Raw genomic sequence first — 16,861 nt, 5'->3', positions numbered from 1 at the left:
AGAAAAAGACCTGAGAACATCTGCATGAGACAAGTCATATTAAAGCAGATGGCGGGGCGCGCGGGGCAGGGGGGGGGGCGCGGCGGGACAAAGGCTTCTGTGTATTGAGGCCCACCTGCTAGGGATGTTTCCGTGAGAGAACACCTGTTGGGGGCATTTCTGTGGGAAAACATCTGTATTCCCCATGTTGAAGGGCACCTGCAAGGACCACCTAGGAAGAAAATATCTGTGAGGGGACCTTCAAGAAGAGGCTCCTTTGTCTGGGACGCACCTATTTGAGCACTGGCTGGGCAGGACTAAATGGGTCCTCATGGCTGTATTTTTGGATAAAGGACGATGATGATAAGACCACCACCTCCTGGGAACTCTAGGGTGAAGAGTAGCGGCTAAGGGGAAATTAATCACTTTTAGAGTATAGAGCGATGGGTAAGAATTCCAGGTCTAGTTAAATCCCTGCTTTGCCCTGTAGTGGGCATGTGGACTGGGGAGAGCAGTTTAACCTCTGTTTCCTCATCTGTGAAGTGGGAAAATCAGTCCCACCCACCTACCTTATAGAGTTTTGGCGAGGACGACGCGAGAGGTGAGTAAAAAGGCCTCGGGTTTGTGCAACGCCGTGAGTCAATGTTAGCTATTATTATTTTTCGCCAATGGGTTTCTGGCCGCCCCTCCCCCTAATGGTGACTCGAGAAACTGCGCCCCAAAGTAGTGGGAGGGACTTTCGGCAGGTGCAGCGAGCGCGACAGGCTGATGCCGCGCCTCCAGCGTTCGGCTTCCCGGTCTCCATCGGCACTCGAGCCTGGGATACTGAGAGGCCCAGGTTGGTCTGGAGAGAGCAGTCAGCCAAGCGACCGGATCCTGCCGCGGCCCCTTTAAGACGGCCAGGCCAGCCAGAAGTCGCGGGGGCCCAAGAAGGCACCAGGTCTGCGCGGAAGCCCCGCCCAGGTGGGGCGGGCGGGCGCAGCTCCAGCAGTTCTGGCCAATAGGAAACCGACTCTGCAGCCGCGCCGCCAGTTGATCTTCCGTTTCCCAGTCTAAGTGGGACATAGAAAGGAGGCTCGCGGGAGGGATGTAAAGCTTGCGGGAGAAAGCACGGCCTCTTGATTTTCTGTTTCTGCGGCCGAGTGGGGGGATGTGAAATGAGCGGGCGGGCAGATGGAGGGCTGGATCGCCTCGGGTTGGTTCTTGAGCACGTCTGGGTTGAAAACGAGTACTTTGGTGCCTAAAGAGGATTAGTAGGGGAGGGAGGTCAAGTGGAAAGGGATTACGAAACCAAATCCCTGATATCTCTCTACTTCGCCCCTTGGGGCAGAGGGTAAACTGAGGCACGCAAGGCAGAACTCTGAAAGCAGAATTGAGACCATTGACCTCTCCAGCCCCTCTCCCCAGAATGAACCCTGGCGCTTCCTAGGCTGTGCAACATCAGAGCATCCCCGACACACCGCCCCACACCCGCAGCTCCGCCTCCGGCCCCCTCCCCCCCCATGCGGGTCGGGGGAGGAGACGCCAATTCCGGCGCGGGCGGCGACGGTTAGCAGTCACCGGCTCCTGCAAGTGCCAGAGCCAGGCGGGCAGCGCGGAGGCTGCGGTGGCCGTGGCCGCGGAGCTGGCCCTGCGGGGCCCCGGGGGGGAGGGGGAGCCGCGAAGCCCCCGCTGAGGCCGCCGCTGCCGGGCCTCCCCTCCCCCCCGGGCGCCATGCGGGGGGGCCCGGGCGATGCGGAGCGGCGACAGCGCTGGGGTCGCCTCTTCGAGGAGCTGGATAGTAACAAGGACGGCCGCGTGGACGTGCAAGAGTTGCGCCAGGGACTGGCTCGGCTGGGCGGGGGCGACCCGAACCGCGACACCCAACAGGTACCCCCGCGGGACCCCAGCCTGGCGCGCGGCGCTCGGGCCCGGCCGGCGCCCGGTAACCCGAGCCCCTGAATGGAGCGCCGCCGCTGCCTGGGAGTGCCTGTGGCTGCACTCCAGGGCCGGTGCCCAGCCTGAGCGTCTCTGCCCCCCTACCCCTGCCCACCGTGTCTGGGCCTAACGGGTTCGCCCCAGACCGAGCCAAGGAGGCCCCAGGCCTGCAGTTCGGCTGCCAGCACCCGGTCCCCACCCCCGTCGCCGGTGCTTCGCGGGTGGGGGATGGCTGCCAGCGAATGGAGCCCGTCCGCTTTCCTGCCCACTGCCTTGGACACACCCTCCTCTGAACTCTCCACCCGTCCCGAGACCTACCCTGCTCCCGCCTCAGGAGACACACCCTTCCCGTCCGCCCTCCCCTCCTCTGGGCACCCACTGCCCTCCACCCCACCCCCAGCAAGCCACCCAGCCTCTCAATGTTTACCTTTCCCGACCTGCCCGTTCCAATAAGCCTGGCTTAATGCCCCAGGCTGTCCCAGCCGGGGATCCTGCCCGCCAACACCCTTAGCTGGGGGTGTAGGAAAGCAGGAACCTGCCCCCAGACCTATGCAGGTGTCCCTGACACCTGTAGCCCCAGCTGCCACTGGAGTGTCTCCACAGCATCTTGAGGCCTCCAGTACAAGCCTCCGCTTCCCAGGTGGGAGGACAGAGGCCCGGTGGGCTCTCAGCTTGGATCTACCCCACATTGCCCAGAGCTGTCTCTAACGGGAGCTCCCGGAACAGCCATATGGACAGGTTTTTGGGTTGTTGTTGTTTTTTTAAGAGACAGCTGGGAGGACAGGCTTTCAGAGACAAGAGCCCAAGGCTACCTACCACTTCCCAGCTCTGTAACCTTGAAAAAGTTACTCGACCTTGGAGAGCCTCAGTTTGTTTGCCAGGAAAACTGGACAACTGCTTTCCACCCCACCGCTCAACTGTGGCTTGGGCATGTTGCTGAGAAGTGAGCCGGCGCCTTCCCCTGCTTTAGGTTCTGGGGGGGCTCTGAGTTCCCTGGCCATGAGCTTGCCGTGCCCCCTGCAGATGGGGAGCGGCCATCTGGAGCTCCCTCATCCCTCCCCCCTGCCAGGGCAGTTCCCCTGAGGGTGACACTGACCCACACGGTGGGCTGGACCTGGAGGAGTTTAGCCGCTACCTGCAGGAGCGAGAACGGCGCCTGCTGCTTCTGTTCCACAGCCTGGACCGGAATCAGGATGGTAAGGCCCAGGGATGGGCTGCAGGGGCCCTGGAGACACCAACGGGGTTAGAACTGGCAGTGCTAGGAGGAGGGGGGAGGGCCACTTCTCCCTGATGACTCACGGGCTATTTTGGGAGCTCTCCTCACCCCCCAGCTAGGTGGTTGGGCCCATGGGCCCATCCTACCTCCTTTCCCTTCTGGGATGCGACCCCTATTATTGCCCTTATGTTTCTGAGGGACAAAGATGCCCCATATTGCTTCTGGATTCCCTAGGAGGCGTAGGCACCCCCCATCCTTCTGGATCCCTAATATTGCCTCTCAATCTCCTATGGCATAAGGACCCCCATAGTTATCCTGGATTCATTCTTTCATTCATTCATGGAACAGAGGAACCCGCCCCCCAACATTTCTCACTTCTACCTCTCTGATCCCAATGGGTCAGTGACACCCCACCCCACCCTGCTGCAAATCTCACCCTGGGTTCCTGGATCCTCTGGTCTTGCTAGACCATCCCATTCTGAGCTGTACTGCACCTGGGCTCCAGGGTTCCCCCCACCCCCCGCCCCCCACACACACCCTTTTCTACCTCTGGCCCCCTCCCAGGTCATATTGATGTGTCTGAGATCCAGCAAAGTTTCCGAGCTCTGGGTATTTCCATCTCTCTGGAGCAAGCAGAGAAAATTCTGCACAGGTGAGTAGCTGGGGTTCCAGAATCACAGGTAACTCAGGTCCCCGGGACCCCTCGGCCACCTTGAACCTCTAGGCCCCGGGGCAGGTGGAGCTGAGAGGCGGGCTTGGGAGTCAGGCAAATCCTGGGCCACTCTCTTCACTTCTCTGAGCCTCAGTTTTCCCCTTTGCAAAATGGCCAGCTCTCGGTGCACAGGGAGTCAGTCTACCCCCAAACCAACCGAACCCCATCCGACCCCCTCCAGCCCCCAGCATTGATTCTGTCCCACCTTGCCCCACATCCCCAGCATGGACCGTGACGGCACAATGACCATCGACTGGCAGGAGTGGCGCGACCACTTCCTGTTGCATTCGCTGGAGAATGTGGAGGATGTGGTCTATTTCTGGAAACATTCGACGGTGAGGTGGGGGCAGCTTTCCCAGCTTGGTGGCCAGGCCTTACTCTGGTTTCCCCAGGGCATGGAGGGGCTGGGTCAGGAGCCTTGAGAAGGAGGAGCTGCTGGGAATGGTCAAGGGATGAGAAACTCCAGTCCTCCCTTCCTCCGATCAGTGCTCAGGGGACTGGGGACCCACTGCGGGGAGGTCTGGAGCCCTTCAGACCTGACTTTGGGGCAATGGGGGCAGACTGTGGGAGGTGGGAGCACAGGGAAGGAAGAGCTCACCAGGTGGGTCACCCAGCCCCCAGCTTCCACCCACAGCTCTCCTTCTACTGGTTTCTGTTTGCCTCAGTAAATGGTTCTATTGCCGAAGGGACTCCCAAGAAAGCCACCTTCTTTGGAGGGTTCACTGAGATCCACTGGAAGGTGGGAGAGGAAGTGCTCTAGATTGCCAGCTTCTAGTTGGGGATCTCTGAGTGATGCTTCCAGTAGGATCTGATGGCATCTGGAGGGGAATCCACACGTGAGATCCGGGGAGATCCTCTTGGGAGATCCAGAGATTCCCACCCTGGGGATCCATGAGGGGGCTTGGTTGGGATGTCTGTAAGTGGATTCTAGGGGAGGGGTGATCCCTGGGGGACAGATTCTCTGTGGGATCTCTTGAGGCCCTGGGAGGGATCCACTAGTCTCCTTATGTGGCAGGTCCCTGATGGGATCTCACGTGGCCCTGGAGGGATCTTGTGGAATCCTTGTATGGGAGATCCTTGGGCGGGATCCCTCAAAGGGGTCTGATTGGCTCTGGGAGGAATCTTTATGTGTAGATGCTTGAGTAGATTCCTTTGCTGGGATCTGGTGGAGGTGCCCAGGAGGGGTGTTAGGATCCTGTGTGGGATCAGGCTGGATGTTTTGGTAGGATCTGGTAGGGGTCCAAGAGGGATCGCCCAGGCTCTCCAAGTGCGATGCACTGGCAGACTCTCTGGGTGTCCTGGGATTCATGAGGGAGTCACCGTTTGGGGCTGAGTCGCATCTCCCTGCCCCCCGGCGTGACGGCCCAGTCCCTGCGTCCTTAGGTCTTGGACATCGGCGAGTGCCTGACTGTTCCTGATGAGTTTTCAGAGCAGGAGAAGTTGAGCGGCATGTGGTGGAAGCAGCTGGTGGCGGGTGCGGCGGCAGGCGCTGTGTCGCGGACGGGCACAGCCCCTCTGGACCGCCTCAAGGTCTTCATGCAGGTGAGGGGCCCTGGAAAGAGCCCCCCTCCCCCGTCCCAGGCCCGGGGCCCCCAGAAGGGGACCGCAAAGCCACCTTGTCTCCCCACGTAGGTCCACGCCTCCAAGACCAACAAGCTGAACATCCTGGGGGGCCTAAAGAACATGATCCGAGAGGGGGGCATGCGCTCCCTGTGGCGTGGGAATGGGATTAACGTGCTTAAGATCGCGCCAGAGTCGGCTATCAAGTTCATGGCCTACGAGCAGGTGGGGGCAGGCGTGAGAGACGTCAGCCAGACGCGAGGGCTAGTGGGATTGGCCTGGGGGTGGGGGTGGGGAGGGGTGTCCGCAGGACCCCGGGAGTGGGCATCGGCTCCCCTGTGTGGTGCCCACAGCAGGAGGACCTGAGATCCTGCCCACCTCTCCCGCCTCCAGATCAAGCGGGCCATTCGAGGGCAGCAGGAGTCACTGCACGTGCAAGAGCGCTTTGTGGCCGGCTCCCTCGCCGGCGCCACAGCCCAAACCATCATTTACCCCATGGAGGTGAGAAGGAGGGACCCTGGGAGAGGCCCCGTGGCAGGGTGGGAGGCTCGCAATAACCATGTCACTCTGCGGTGTGGTAGACGTTGGAAGTATAGCTTTGCCTCTCCCGGATTTGGACTGTAGTTCATTAGAGCAATGCTGTTTCATGGGTAGTCTGTGTGGGCATCGGCAACTGAGATGTGTCTCCTGGGGATGGTGGCGTTGGTCATAACTGTTTAGGCAGCAGCCGTGGGTTCCAGCCGCTCACAGTCACGCCTCTTCTAAGGATACTGATTTCCAGGATGTTTGTTCCCAGGGGAATCATTTCTAGATGAAACTGTTTTCAGAGAAATCGTTTCAGGTTTCAGGTTGTGCAGTGTATCAGGATTGCAGTGTATCATGGAAAACTCAAATCACATAAATGAAGTCTGAGGTAAGCAGTTCAGGGCAGGTATGGTGAGTTCAAAGTGTTAGAGACCCAAGTTCCTTCCCTCTATCTTCTTCCAGCACTTCAGAATGTAGCACCCACCTCATGGACCAAAGTGACTGCTTGTGCTCCAGTCATCACATCCATATTGCAGTCAAGAAGGAAGAATAGACAAAGGAAAGAACACCTCCCTGCCTTTAAGGATACTTTCTGAGAGTCACACATACCTGTTTTCCTGCTGTTTCGTTAGCTAGGACTTAGTCACATGGCCATACATCTAGGGAAGATGAGGAATGTAGTCTGTATTTCTAGTGGCTCTGTGCTTGCTGAAAATTATAGCTTCTATTATTAAGGGGAAAAGGGAACAAGATATTGGGAGACAGAAGTGGCCATCATATGTAACTCTGAGAGGTGTCAACATTTTTAGGTATAGGGATTTGGGGATGACGGAAGATTCTAGAGTAAGTGGTTTGTTAAATTCCAGTATTGCCAGGGTACATCCTTCCAGAAGTAGCTATTTCTACGTGTCTTCGTTCCTGGATGTGGTGTGTCTGGAGGCAGTTTTTCCAGGGATAACCGGGTTCTCTCCAGGTGCTGAAGACGCGGCTGACCTTGCGCCGGACGGGCCAGTACAAGGGGCTGCTGGACTGTGCGTGGCAGATCCTGGAGCGAGAGGGGCCCCGAGCCTTCTACCGAGGCTACCTGCCCAACGTGCTGGGCATCATCCCCTACGCAGGCATCGACCTGGCCGTCTATGAGGTCTGTGGGTAGCCCGCCCCTCCCTCCTTTTTTCTCCCCTCTGAGATTTGCCCACGGGACACCGTCTTCCCATGGGCCGACTCAGTTGACCTCCAAAACTAGGGAGAAGCGCCATGGGCCCTGGGGAACCCCTTCAGCCATCGGACTCCCGACTCTTGCATTTACCACTGTGAGAATTCTCATCACTTCCCTTTGCAGTTCAGCCTTCCTGGGTCTCGGGACATGGGATGTTCAGGGACCACGGTAGCTCACAGACTCACGGGAGCAGGTGAAGATGAGCTTGAAAGATGCCCACCTCCCCAAAGCACGTATCGGACCCCGTCGATGCCTTCTTCAGGGCCTGCCCTTTTCGGCATCAGCTGTCATCGTAAAAACTACACATCTCAGCACCTTTTTCAAGAGAGGCAGGAACAGGGAGTTTTTGGTTTTTGCTTTTTCTCTTCCAGAGACCTTGTTCATTGCTTTTTACCTTCTTCTGGTGGGATCACCAGGTTCCTCGGTAGCACAGCCCCAGTTGTCCCCAGGCATCCCCCAAAGTCTTTGTATTCAGGACAAGGCCAGCCTCAGGGGCAGGTGACCAGGGCGGTTGCCAAGGGCCCCACGTTCAGAGGGCCCTCCCCTTGGTTTAATGCTCTGCTGTTGCTGTCTTGAAATTCCTAATCAGCTTTGGACAAGGGACCTCACATATTTTTAATACGCTTTGGACCTTGCGAATTATGTGGTTGGTCCTGACCTACAACACTCCACACCTGCCATCCATACCCGATGTCCCCAGCACCCAGCATCTATGCAGCCAAATGAGACAAGGCCATCACCCATTCACTCACCTGTTTGTTGATTCATTCATCCATTCATTTATTCACTGGTTCACTCAGCAACTACTTACTAAACATCCAAAAGCACTGGGCATTGTGCTGATTGATGCAGATACAGCATTAAATAACACCATCTTTGCCTTCCTGGGGCACCCACTCCAGCGAACAAGGAAGTCAGCCAACCAGCAAACAAGTAGTTTCAGATCCCGCTAAGTTCTCAGAAGATGATAAAACAGGATGTGTATTTGAAAGTAACAGTGGGCAGGGGGTGGAGGGGTCTAGGCTCGCCTCTGAGAGGTGATGTGGGAGGGAGTGTGAACAAGGCAGAGAGTGTAGGTCCAGAGGCAGGCCTGTGGGAGGAATGGAAGTCTTGAGTGGCTTGAAGGAACCAGAGATTCAGCAAGAGCTCAATGACATGGCTGGTTTTTCCTAAGTGCAAGACAAAGCCATTGAGGGCTGTGTGCAGAATTGAGACCTAACTTTATTTGATCCATTCTTCGCCAGAAAAAGGGAGCTGGGAGGTCTAAGGAGTTTGAGAAGCGTTGTGCCCTCTTGGAGTTTCAAACTCTTTATTAGTCCTTTAAAGGCTCTGACAAGTCTACAGAGCAGTGATTTCACTGTTTGGGTTTTTTTTGTTTGTTTGTTTTGTTTTGTTCTTTAGCCCAGTGCGGGCCATGCCTATGCAGTCATCAGAACTTCTTTTCAACAGAACAGCCGTTAAGACACTCATTAAACACCAATTTGGCAAATGCTGCTCCAGAATTGCAAAGGCAATAATGGTGAACAGTTGCTTCCAATGTGCTCACTCCATGCTCCGGCCAGACATCACGAATCTATCTATCACAGCCCCGCGGCCAGACATCACGAATCTATCTATCACAGCCCGGAGGCCCTCTCAACACACTTCCGGGCAGCCATTCCCAAGGGGTTAGAATTGACATAGGAAATGAAACTGAGGAGCCATCCCAGTCCCAGAGTATGAAAGAAGGTTCTCGCAGAGGCTCCAATAAGGGATTGACTGCCCCTAAAGACAGAGCGCCCCACTCTGGACTCAGGTGTGCCTCTGAATGTTGATTCCCACCTGTCTTTTGTGGCTCTGGGTAAGCAGCTTCCCTGGATCCTCAGTTTTGCATCGATTAAATGGAGATGACAGTGGTATTTGTCTTAGTTTGAGGTCTTCCAGAAGCAGGGATGTGAGAGCAAGTAGTTTGGCGGGAAGGTAAGGCGACCAAAACAAGGAGCATTAGCTCCCTAGGGCTGCCTAACCTCAAACTGGGAGGCAACAGACATTTATTGTCACAGCTCTGGAGGTCGGAGTCTAACCTCGACTCAGCAGGGCCATGCTCCCTCTGAAAGCTTAGAGGGAAATCCTTCCTTGCTTCTTCCAGCTTCCGGTGGTGGCCGGCAATCCTTGCCGCTTCTCTGCTTGTAGACCCATCCATCCGATCTCGGCCTCTGTCACCGTGTGGCTGTCTTCCCCCCTGCTACCCGTCTCCATCTCTGTGTCTCCTCTTCTTATAGGGACATCGGTCATTTTGACTATGGGGCCACCCTACTCCAGGATGGCCTCACCCCAACCCATCACACCTGCAAAGACTCTCTTTGCAAACAAGGTCACAATCTGAGATCCTGGGGGTTAGGACGCCAACATATCTTTTGGGAGGACATAATTGAGCCTGTTAGCAAGGAAGCTATCGTGGCGGGCAGGTGGAGCTCAATCCTGGCGGCGGGCTCTGCAGGCACCTGCATAGAACACGCCCCAGCAGAGACGCAAGGGAGTTGGGGTATTGATACACCCAGTCAGTTGTCTGAAGCTCGCTTCTGGGGGTGCTGGTTCCCCAGCACTTCCCGCCTATTCCTGGGCGCTCAGCACAGCCTTGCCCGGGTCCAGTGAGAGTCCTCGGGCAGAACCGTGGATACTGGCAGCTGGGAGTCAACAGATTTGGGTCAAAATGGTAAGGGATAAGAACGGGGTGTCCACCTTGGCGAGGGTGTTAGTTTTCTATGGCTGCTGAATCAAATGACCACAGACTTAGTGGTTTAAAACAGTGCACATTTATGACCGTGCTTTTTTTTTTTTAATTAAAAAACATGTTTTAAGTTTACTTATTTATTTTGAGAGAGACAGAGAGAGAACACAAGCAGGGGAGAGGAACAGAGGATCCAAAGCAGGCTATGAGTTGTCAGCACAGAGCCCGATGCAGGGCTCGAACTCACAAACCGTGAGATCACAACCTGAGCCGAAGTCGGACGCTCCACCGACTGAGCCACCCAGGTGCCCCTGCTCTCTTATAAGGAGCCTCATGATGACACTGGACCTACCTGGATATTCTAGCATCGTGCCCCCTTAACTTAACCACATCTGCAAAGTCCCTCCTGCCACGGGAGGTACCATATTCCCAGGTTCCAGGGACAAGGGCATGGACAGTAGGGGCAGGGGCCATCCTTCCACATACCATAGAAGCTGAGGACTGAGTGGCAGGGTGCAGGTACAGTGCTGTGGGGCACCTAGGACCACCGCTAGGCTAGTACCCGCTGCCGTGGGGGGGGGGGGGGCTGCGGAAGCCAGCCAGCAGGGGGTCTGCGGTGTTACCAGTTCCAATCCAATCCCGCTCCCTTCTCTGCCCCTGCCAGACGCTGAAGAACCGATGGCTCCAGCAGTACAGCCACGACTCGGCCGACCCAGGCATCCTCGTGCTCCTGGCCTGTGGCACCGTCTCCAGCACCTGTGGCCAGATAGCCAGTTACCCCCTGGCCCTGGTCCGGACCCGCATGCAGGCCCAAGGTGAGGCCTGGGTGGGGGGATAGGGCGGGGAGAGCCTCACAGCTTGGGCCCCTCCCCCTCATCCCCAGTTCCTGCGGTCCCCGGTAGGCGGAGGGATCTTCCTGGACTTGGATGGCCTTCACTAAAGTCCCTACCTTTCTCTGGGCCTCAGTGTACCCATTTGTGACAGTGGAACAGGGGCCCTTCAGCCGAAGGAGGAGAGCAGGTGCAGCGGTTCCTGGAAGAGTGCCCTAGCAATCTTAGCGGGGAGGGCTGCTCGTTTGAGCTCCAATTTGCAAGGCTGGATTACGGGCAGGGGGGAAAGCTCAGGTCAAGGAGGGGTGGGGCCAGGCTGGTTATGGGTGTTTTGTTTTCCTCTGTAGTTTTCTTTTAGGAGTTTCTCCCCCCAACACACACACACACACACACACACACACACACACACACATTCCTGGATCTGTTTGGGGAGTTTCCTTGGGAATTTTAGCTTTTGTATTTTGTGATTTTTCTCTGGGGGTGTATCAGTGCATAAGCCTGGGTTCTCACCCTCTGAGAGCTCCCAGGCTGGAAGGGAAGCAAGAGGCTGAATAAATCGTTTCACACTTCAGTATGGACTTAGGGTTGAGCAAAGGAGAAGGGAAAGAGCCACGCTTAGACTGGGGTACCCAGGAGGGCTCTCCTGAAGAGCCTGCTTTGGAATGGAGGCTGGAAGGCAGAGTGAGAGTCAGCTGGGAGAAGAGGCAGGGAGATGAGTTCCAGGAAGGGGAAAACGTCTGTGCCCTCTCCCACCACACACACACATACCCCTTCTCTGTTTCTAATCATCCCCCAACTTGGGCCCTCGAGATCCGGGTGGAAAGGTGAACAGCCATCTCTAGAGTGGTAGGTCCCACTGCTAATCTAACCCCCTCCCTCCTGCTGCAGCGGCCAAAAGCCCAGTCCTGGGAGTAGGAGGGGGCAGTGAGAGGGGCCCTTTGGCCTTACCTGGCCTCCCCACCCCTCCCAGCCTCCATCGAGGGCGCCCCCCAGCTCTCCATGCTGGGTCTGTTCCGTCACATCCTGTCCCAAGATGGCGTGTGGGGCCTCTACCGGGGCATTGCCCCCAACTTCATGAAGGTTATCCCGGCTGTGAGCATCTCCTATGTGGTCTACGAGAACATGAAGCAGGCCCTGGGGGTCACGTCCAGGTGAGGGACCCAGAGCCTGCCCCACCCCAATCATGAACCCCCCACACACACACCTCAGCCACTGGAGACTGGTGGCCCAGCCAATGGACCCCAGGGCCCCCGCACCAAATCACAGGATCCCTACACCTAATCCACTGGGTCCTGCTCCCCACGTCTCAGCTTCCGCCCCCTCCCCACCCCCGCACACACGCTGGGTCCTGGGCCTCCATGTCTTAACCAGGGGATCCCCTACAACCCAACTAATGGATCCTGGTGACCCAACCACAGGACCACATCCCGCCATATCTAAACACCCAGACCCCAGCTCCCTCAGGCCCCCGATCCAGCACCGGGTCCTAGATCCCCAAACCCGCTGGCGGATCCCAGATCCCCATGCTTCCAGCCCTGGATCTCCAAGCTCGGCCACTGGATTCTGGATATCAAGAAGCCTCAGCCACCGGATCCTGACAATGCAATGCCTAGATCCCGGGGCCCCAGCCACTGGATCCCAGATCCCCTCACCCCAGCTACTGGATTCCCGAATTCCTTTGCCTTGACACTGAGTCCCGGATCCCTCCGCTTTGACCACTGGATTCCATACATTTCAACCACTACACCCTCAACCCCCAACCACCGGATCTCGGATTCCCAAGCCCTGACCGGCTGGATCCTGGCTTCTAAATCCACAATGTGAGAGCCCAACGGCAGAGCGCGTGGGTCCCGGCGACTGCAGCTGTTGGGCCCCAACCCCTTCACCACAGGCACTGGATGCTGAAACCTCACCCATAGGAAGGAGACCCCGACCCTTCCAAGCACTGGATCCCAGCCCCTTAACCCCTGGATTCTGACCGGAATCCTCCCAAGGCACTGGATCCTGAGTGCTCAGACTCTAAGCCTAGATAGATCCCAATAGGCCAATCACAGCATCCTGGACCCCACACGCCCCCGTCCCAGACACACCCCAGAGCCCAGGGCCCTCCCCACTCCCCGTGACACAAAGCCCATGGTCTAAGGAGCCTGCGGGAAGCCCAGGTCCTGGCCTCCTTCTTGGGACTTGTCCAAAGTCCTAACCCATCTAAAAGCTGGCAGCACAGGAAGGAGAGGTCCCTCCCACACCCTAGACAGAGGCTGGACACCCCCACCACCTACCCAGCATGGCTACGCCTCTGGCCCCTGGGGAAACTGCTCCCCGGAAATGCTCTGCAATGTCCTCCGTCCCCTTCCCACCTTTAGGCTAACGATAACCCCCAGTCACTCTTTCTTGGGGGTGGCAAGGGGGCAGTCTGAGGCTGGGGATGCATTAAGGGGACCCCCCCCAAACCCACCCTAGCACTGCCAGCCTCTCCCCAGGCTTCAGGGTTGGGAGCCAGGAGGAAGTCTACCCGGACTAGCCTTCCCTGGAGCCCAGCATCTGCTTTTGCAAAACGAACAGGCCACATCCCCAAACTCAGTCTATGTCTATTTTTCTACCAGAGAGGAGCAGACATTCCTTCCCCCTCAAATAACCCAAGCCCCCCCCCCCCGCACCCCCCACTACCCTGTACGTTCTGCACTTTATAGTTGGATTCTGAGCTTAGCATAACTGGGGACCCCCTCCCTTCACTCCTCCCAAGTCTTTGGGGAACCCCCTTAGAGGACTGCGAAAGAGGAGCTGTGTTGTTTCAGGGGGCTGGAGGACCCCCCCACCTCCCCTTCCCACCTACACCGTGTCTCACCTCCCCGCCTGTGTGTGTTATTTCCAAGGAAAGAGCAAAAGAATACACTTTCTAAGCTCTTTCGTTGTGGTTTTTGCTGAAAAGGGGTGGGTGGGTGGGGGACCGCCTCAAACTACCCAGCAGGGGAGGGACATGGGCCGTCCTCCGTCGCACGCAGTTCCGGGAGACCAGGAAGTGACTCCCTCTTTAAGCCTCAGTTTCCATAGCTGTAAAGTGGGGGCAGTGAGAAATCCACATTCATGAGCACTTTGGATTTTTCCAGTACTCTAATTACACAAGGGTATTTGTTTGCCCAGGGCTGTAAATTACCACCAACTGGGGCCTTAAAATGGCAAATGCTTTAGATTGAAATATTTTTTTATTGTGGTAAAATACACGTAAAATTTACCATCTTAACCATTTTTTAAAATATGTGTTCTGAGAGAGAGAGAGAGAGAGAGAGAGAATCCCAAGCTGGCTCAGTGCTGTCAGTGGAGAACTGGACGCACGGCTCGAACTCACAAACCCCAAGATCATGACCTGAGCCGAAATCGAGTCAGAGGCTCAAGTGACTGAGTTGGTGCCCCTCATCCTAACCAGTTTGAAGTATACAGCTCAGTCAAGCACATTACATGGTGGTGCAGCCACCCCCACAACCCATCTCCAGAACTTTCCATCTCCCCAGACTGAGACCCCGTCCCCATGAAGCACTGACTCCCCACCCCTGGCTCCCACCATCCCCTCTCTGTTTCTGTGGACAGGGCTCCTCTAGGGACCTCCTGTGAGGGAGGTCATGAAGTCCCTTTGTGACTGGCTTTTCTCACTGAGCATAACGTCCTCAGGGTCCATCCACGATGTAACAGGTGCCGGGATGTCCTTCCTTTTTAAGGCTGAACACTATTTCGTTGTATGGATGGACCACATCCTGTTTACCCTTCATGCAACGAGAGACACTGGGTTGCTTCCACTTTGGGCTATATCGTGAATAAGAAACAACAGGAATTTATTGTCTGCCCCGTTCTGAAGTCTAGAAGTCTGAAATCAGAGGGTCATGATCCCTCTGAAGAGACTTTAGGGGAGGATCCTTCTTGCCTCTTGCAGCTTTTAGCAGTCGCTGGCACTGTTCCTCAGCCTGTAGACTCAGTCCAATTTCTGCCTGTCTTTAAGTGACCAAACAGGGGGCACCTGGTGGCTCAATCAGCTAAGAGTCCAACTTCGGCTCGGATCGTGAGTTCGAGCCCCGCGTCCAGCTCACGGCCTGGAGCCTGACTGGGATCCTGTGTCTCCCTCTCTCTCTGGCCCTCCCCCACTTGCACTCTGTCTCTGTCTCTCAAAAATAAACATTAAAGGGGCGCCTGGGTGGCGCAGTCGGTTGAGCGTCCGACTTCAGCCAGGTCATGATCTCGCGGTCCGTGAGTTCGAGCCCCGCGTCAGGCTCTGGGCTGATGGCTCGGAGCCTGGAGCCTGTTTCTGATTCTGTGTCTCCCTCTCTCTCTGCCCCTCCCCCGTTCACGCTCTGTCTCTCTCTGTCCCAAAAATAAATAAACGTTGAAAAAAAAATTAAAAAAAATAATAAAAAAATAAACATTAAAAAAAAATTTTAATTACCAACCTTTTTCCTATGTGGACCATGATAGTCACCCTCCAAGATGTTCCCAGGGTGCCTGGGTGGCTCAGTCATTTAAGCATCCAACTTCAGCTCAGATCATGATCTCGCAGTCCATGAGTTCGAGCCCCACGTCAGGCTCTGGGCTGATGGCTCAGAGCCTGGAGCCTGTTTCCGATTCTGTGTCTCCCTCTCTCTCTGCCCCTCCCCCGTTCATGCTCTGTCTCTCTCTGTCCCAAAAATAAATAAACGTTGAAAAAAAAATTAAAAAAAAATAAACATTAAAAAAAAATTTTTAATTACCAACCTTTTTCCTATGTGGACCATGATAGTCACCCTCCAAGATGTTCCCAGGGTGCCTGGGTGGCTCAGTCATTTAAGCATCCAACTTCAGCTCAGATCATGATCTCGCAGTCCGTGAGTTCGAGCCCCACGTCAGGCTCTGTGCTGACAGCCCAGAGCCTGGAGCCTGCTTCGGATTCTGTTTCTCCCTCTCTCTCTGCCCCTCCCCCGCTCATGCTCTTTGTCTCTCAAAAATGAAAAAAAAAAAAAAAAAAAAAGGAAAAACAAAAAACAAGCAAACCAAAAAAACCAAGATGTTCCCCAAGGATCTCTTCCTCCTAGAACTCACATTCTTGCGTAGTCCCCTCTCTCACTGAACCAAGGAGAGTCTGTATGACCAAGAGGATCCAACAGCAGTGATAGTATGTTACTACCAAGAAGAGATTATAAAAGGCACTGCAGATAACCATCTTCTCTGTGTTTTAAGCTGCTACAGTTGGGGTACTTTGTCATGCAGCTGTAGCTAACCGATACACGTACACATACATAGACATGATTTTCCACACACTCAACTAAGAAATGAAACCTGGCTATGTTGTACTTTCACTTCCTTTAAATTATGTCCTGAGGATCAATGCCCAGAAGTAGGATCGCTGGGCCAAAGGCTAGGACTATTCCAGGATCCTGCCACCAGAAAACTCGTATGCGATAGACACAGCCACCAACAAGGAATGAGCATTACTAGTTTTACTTCAGTCACACCAGCATCGAGTATTACCACTTTGATTTGATTGAATCGGGTCCGTTAACGTCTGTTTTCTTGTTCACGTTCTTGCAACCCATTACGCTGGTTGGGACTTAGGAGGCCCTGCGGATATGCAGTGTGACACCAGAAAGACTGCTTTTTCTCTTTCTATGTCTCCCCAAAATAAGAGGTGCTTCAACTAACATCTTTAGAGGGAAAAGAACTTACATTTATTGAGCAAGTGTGCTAAGCTCTTGGGTGTGTTACCTTCTTCACCTATTCACCATCTACTTGCCGGACCCTTACTTGGTGCCAGACCCGGTTTTGGACATGGGACACGGAAGTGAGTGAAACAGACAACCACCATTGCTCTCGTAGACCCCACATTCCAGTGGGGAGCGAGAAACAATAATAACACACGTGAGTGAATATGTAACCATGTGGGAAACAAAGGTGCTACAGATACCAGCAAAGGAGGGAAGGGGGATATGGAATCCTACAGGGCAGAGTTTAAATAGGGTGGTCAGAGGCAGCATCAGGGAGAAGGAGATGTTTGCATAAGGATTTAAAGACAGCGAGGGAGGCAGCATGGCGATGTCTAGGAAAACAGCATTCTAGGCAGAGAAGAGAGCCAGTGCAAGGGCCCTGGGGCAGCACCATGCCTGGCGTGTTGGAGGAAGAGGAAGGAGGCCCGTGGGGCTGAAGCAGAGTGGGCAACGGGGAAAGAGGGAGGGAGGGA

The 16,861-nt window shown here is 55.4% G+C and overlaps 1 protein-coding gene across 3 annotated transcripts; it reads left to right on the top strand.

Moving 5' to 3' along the window:
- Positions 1-1,531: 1,531 nt before the first annotated feature.
- On the top strand, positions 1,532-13,569 carry SLC25A23 (solute carrier family 25 member 23). 3 transcript variants are annotated; one of them, XM_043586350.1, is made up of 11 exons: positions 1,532-1,848; positions 2,966-3,092; positions 3,677-3,764; positions 4,048-4,159; positions 5,208-5,366; positions 5,457-5,609; positions 5,778-5,885; positions 6,883-7,050; positions 10,500-10,650; positions 11,636-11,816; positions 12,084-12,231. In XM_043586350.1, exons 1-11 carry the CDS (start codon positions 1,693-1,695, stop codon positions 12,103-12,105), a joined length of 1,425 nt encoding a protein of 474 aa, XP_043442285.1. In that variant the 5' UTR covers positions 1,532-1,692; the 3' UTR covers positions 12,106-12,231. The 3 variants fall into 3 exon arrangements, with proteins under 3 accessions (XP_043442285.1, XP_043442284.1, XP_043442283.1); XM_043586349.1 differs by having other exon boundaries at positions 1,536-1,848; positions 12,183-13,569; XM_043586348.1 differs by having other exon boundaries at positions 1,536-1,848; positions 12,114-13,569.
- Positions 13,570-16,861: the final 3,292 nt, after the last annotated feature.

The sequence above is a fragment of the Prionailurus bengalensis genome, chromosome A2 (assembly GCF_016509475.1).
Source record: "Prionailurus bengalensis isolate Pbe53 chromosome A2, Fcat_Pben_1.1_paternal_pri, whole genome shotgun sequence".
NCBI lineage: Eukaryota > Metazoa > Chordata > Mammalia > Carnivora > Felidae > Prionailurus > Prionailurus bengalensis.
Note: the sequence above shows the minus strand (reverse complement) of the source record. Positions and strands in the feature narration are given on the sequence as shown.

Bases quoted from the DNA above. Each gene is read 5' to 3' on its own strand.
- SLC25A23 (XM_043586348.1), top strand. From the start codon at position 1,693: ATGCGGGGGGGCCCGGGCGATGCGGAGCGGCGACAGCGCTGGGGTCGC. The intron at 3,765-4,047 runs GTGAGTAGCTGG...CCACATCCCCAG, and splicing joins GCAGAGAAAATTCTGCACAG to CATGGACCGTGACGGCACAA. The intron at 5,610-5,777 runs GTGGGGGCAGGC...TCCCGCCTCCAG, and splicing joins AGTTCATGGCCTACGAGCAG to ATCAAGCGGGCCATTCGAGG.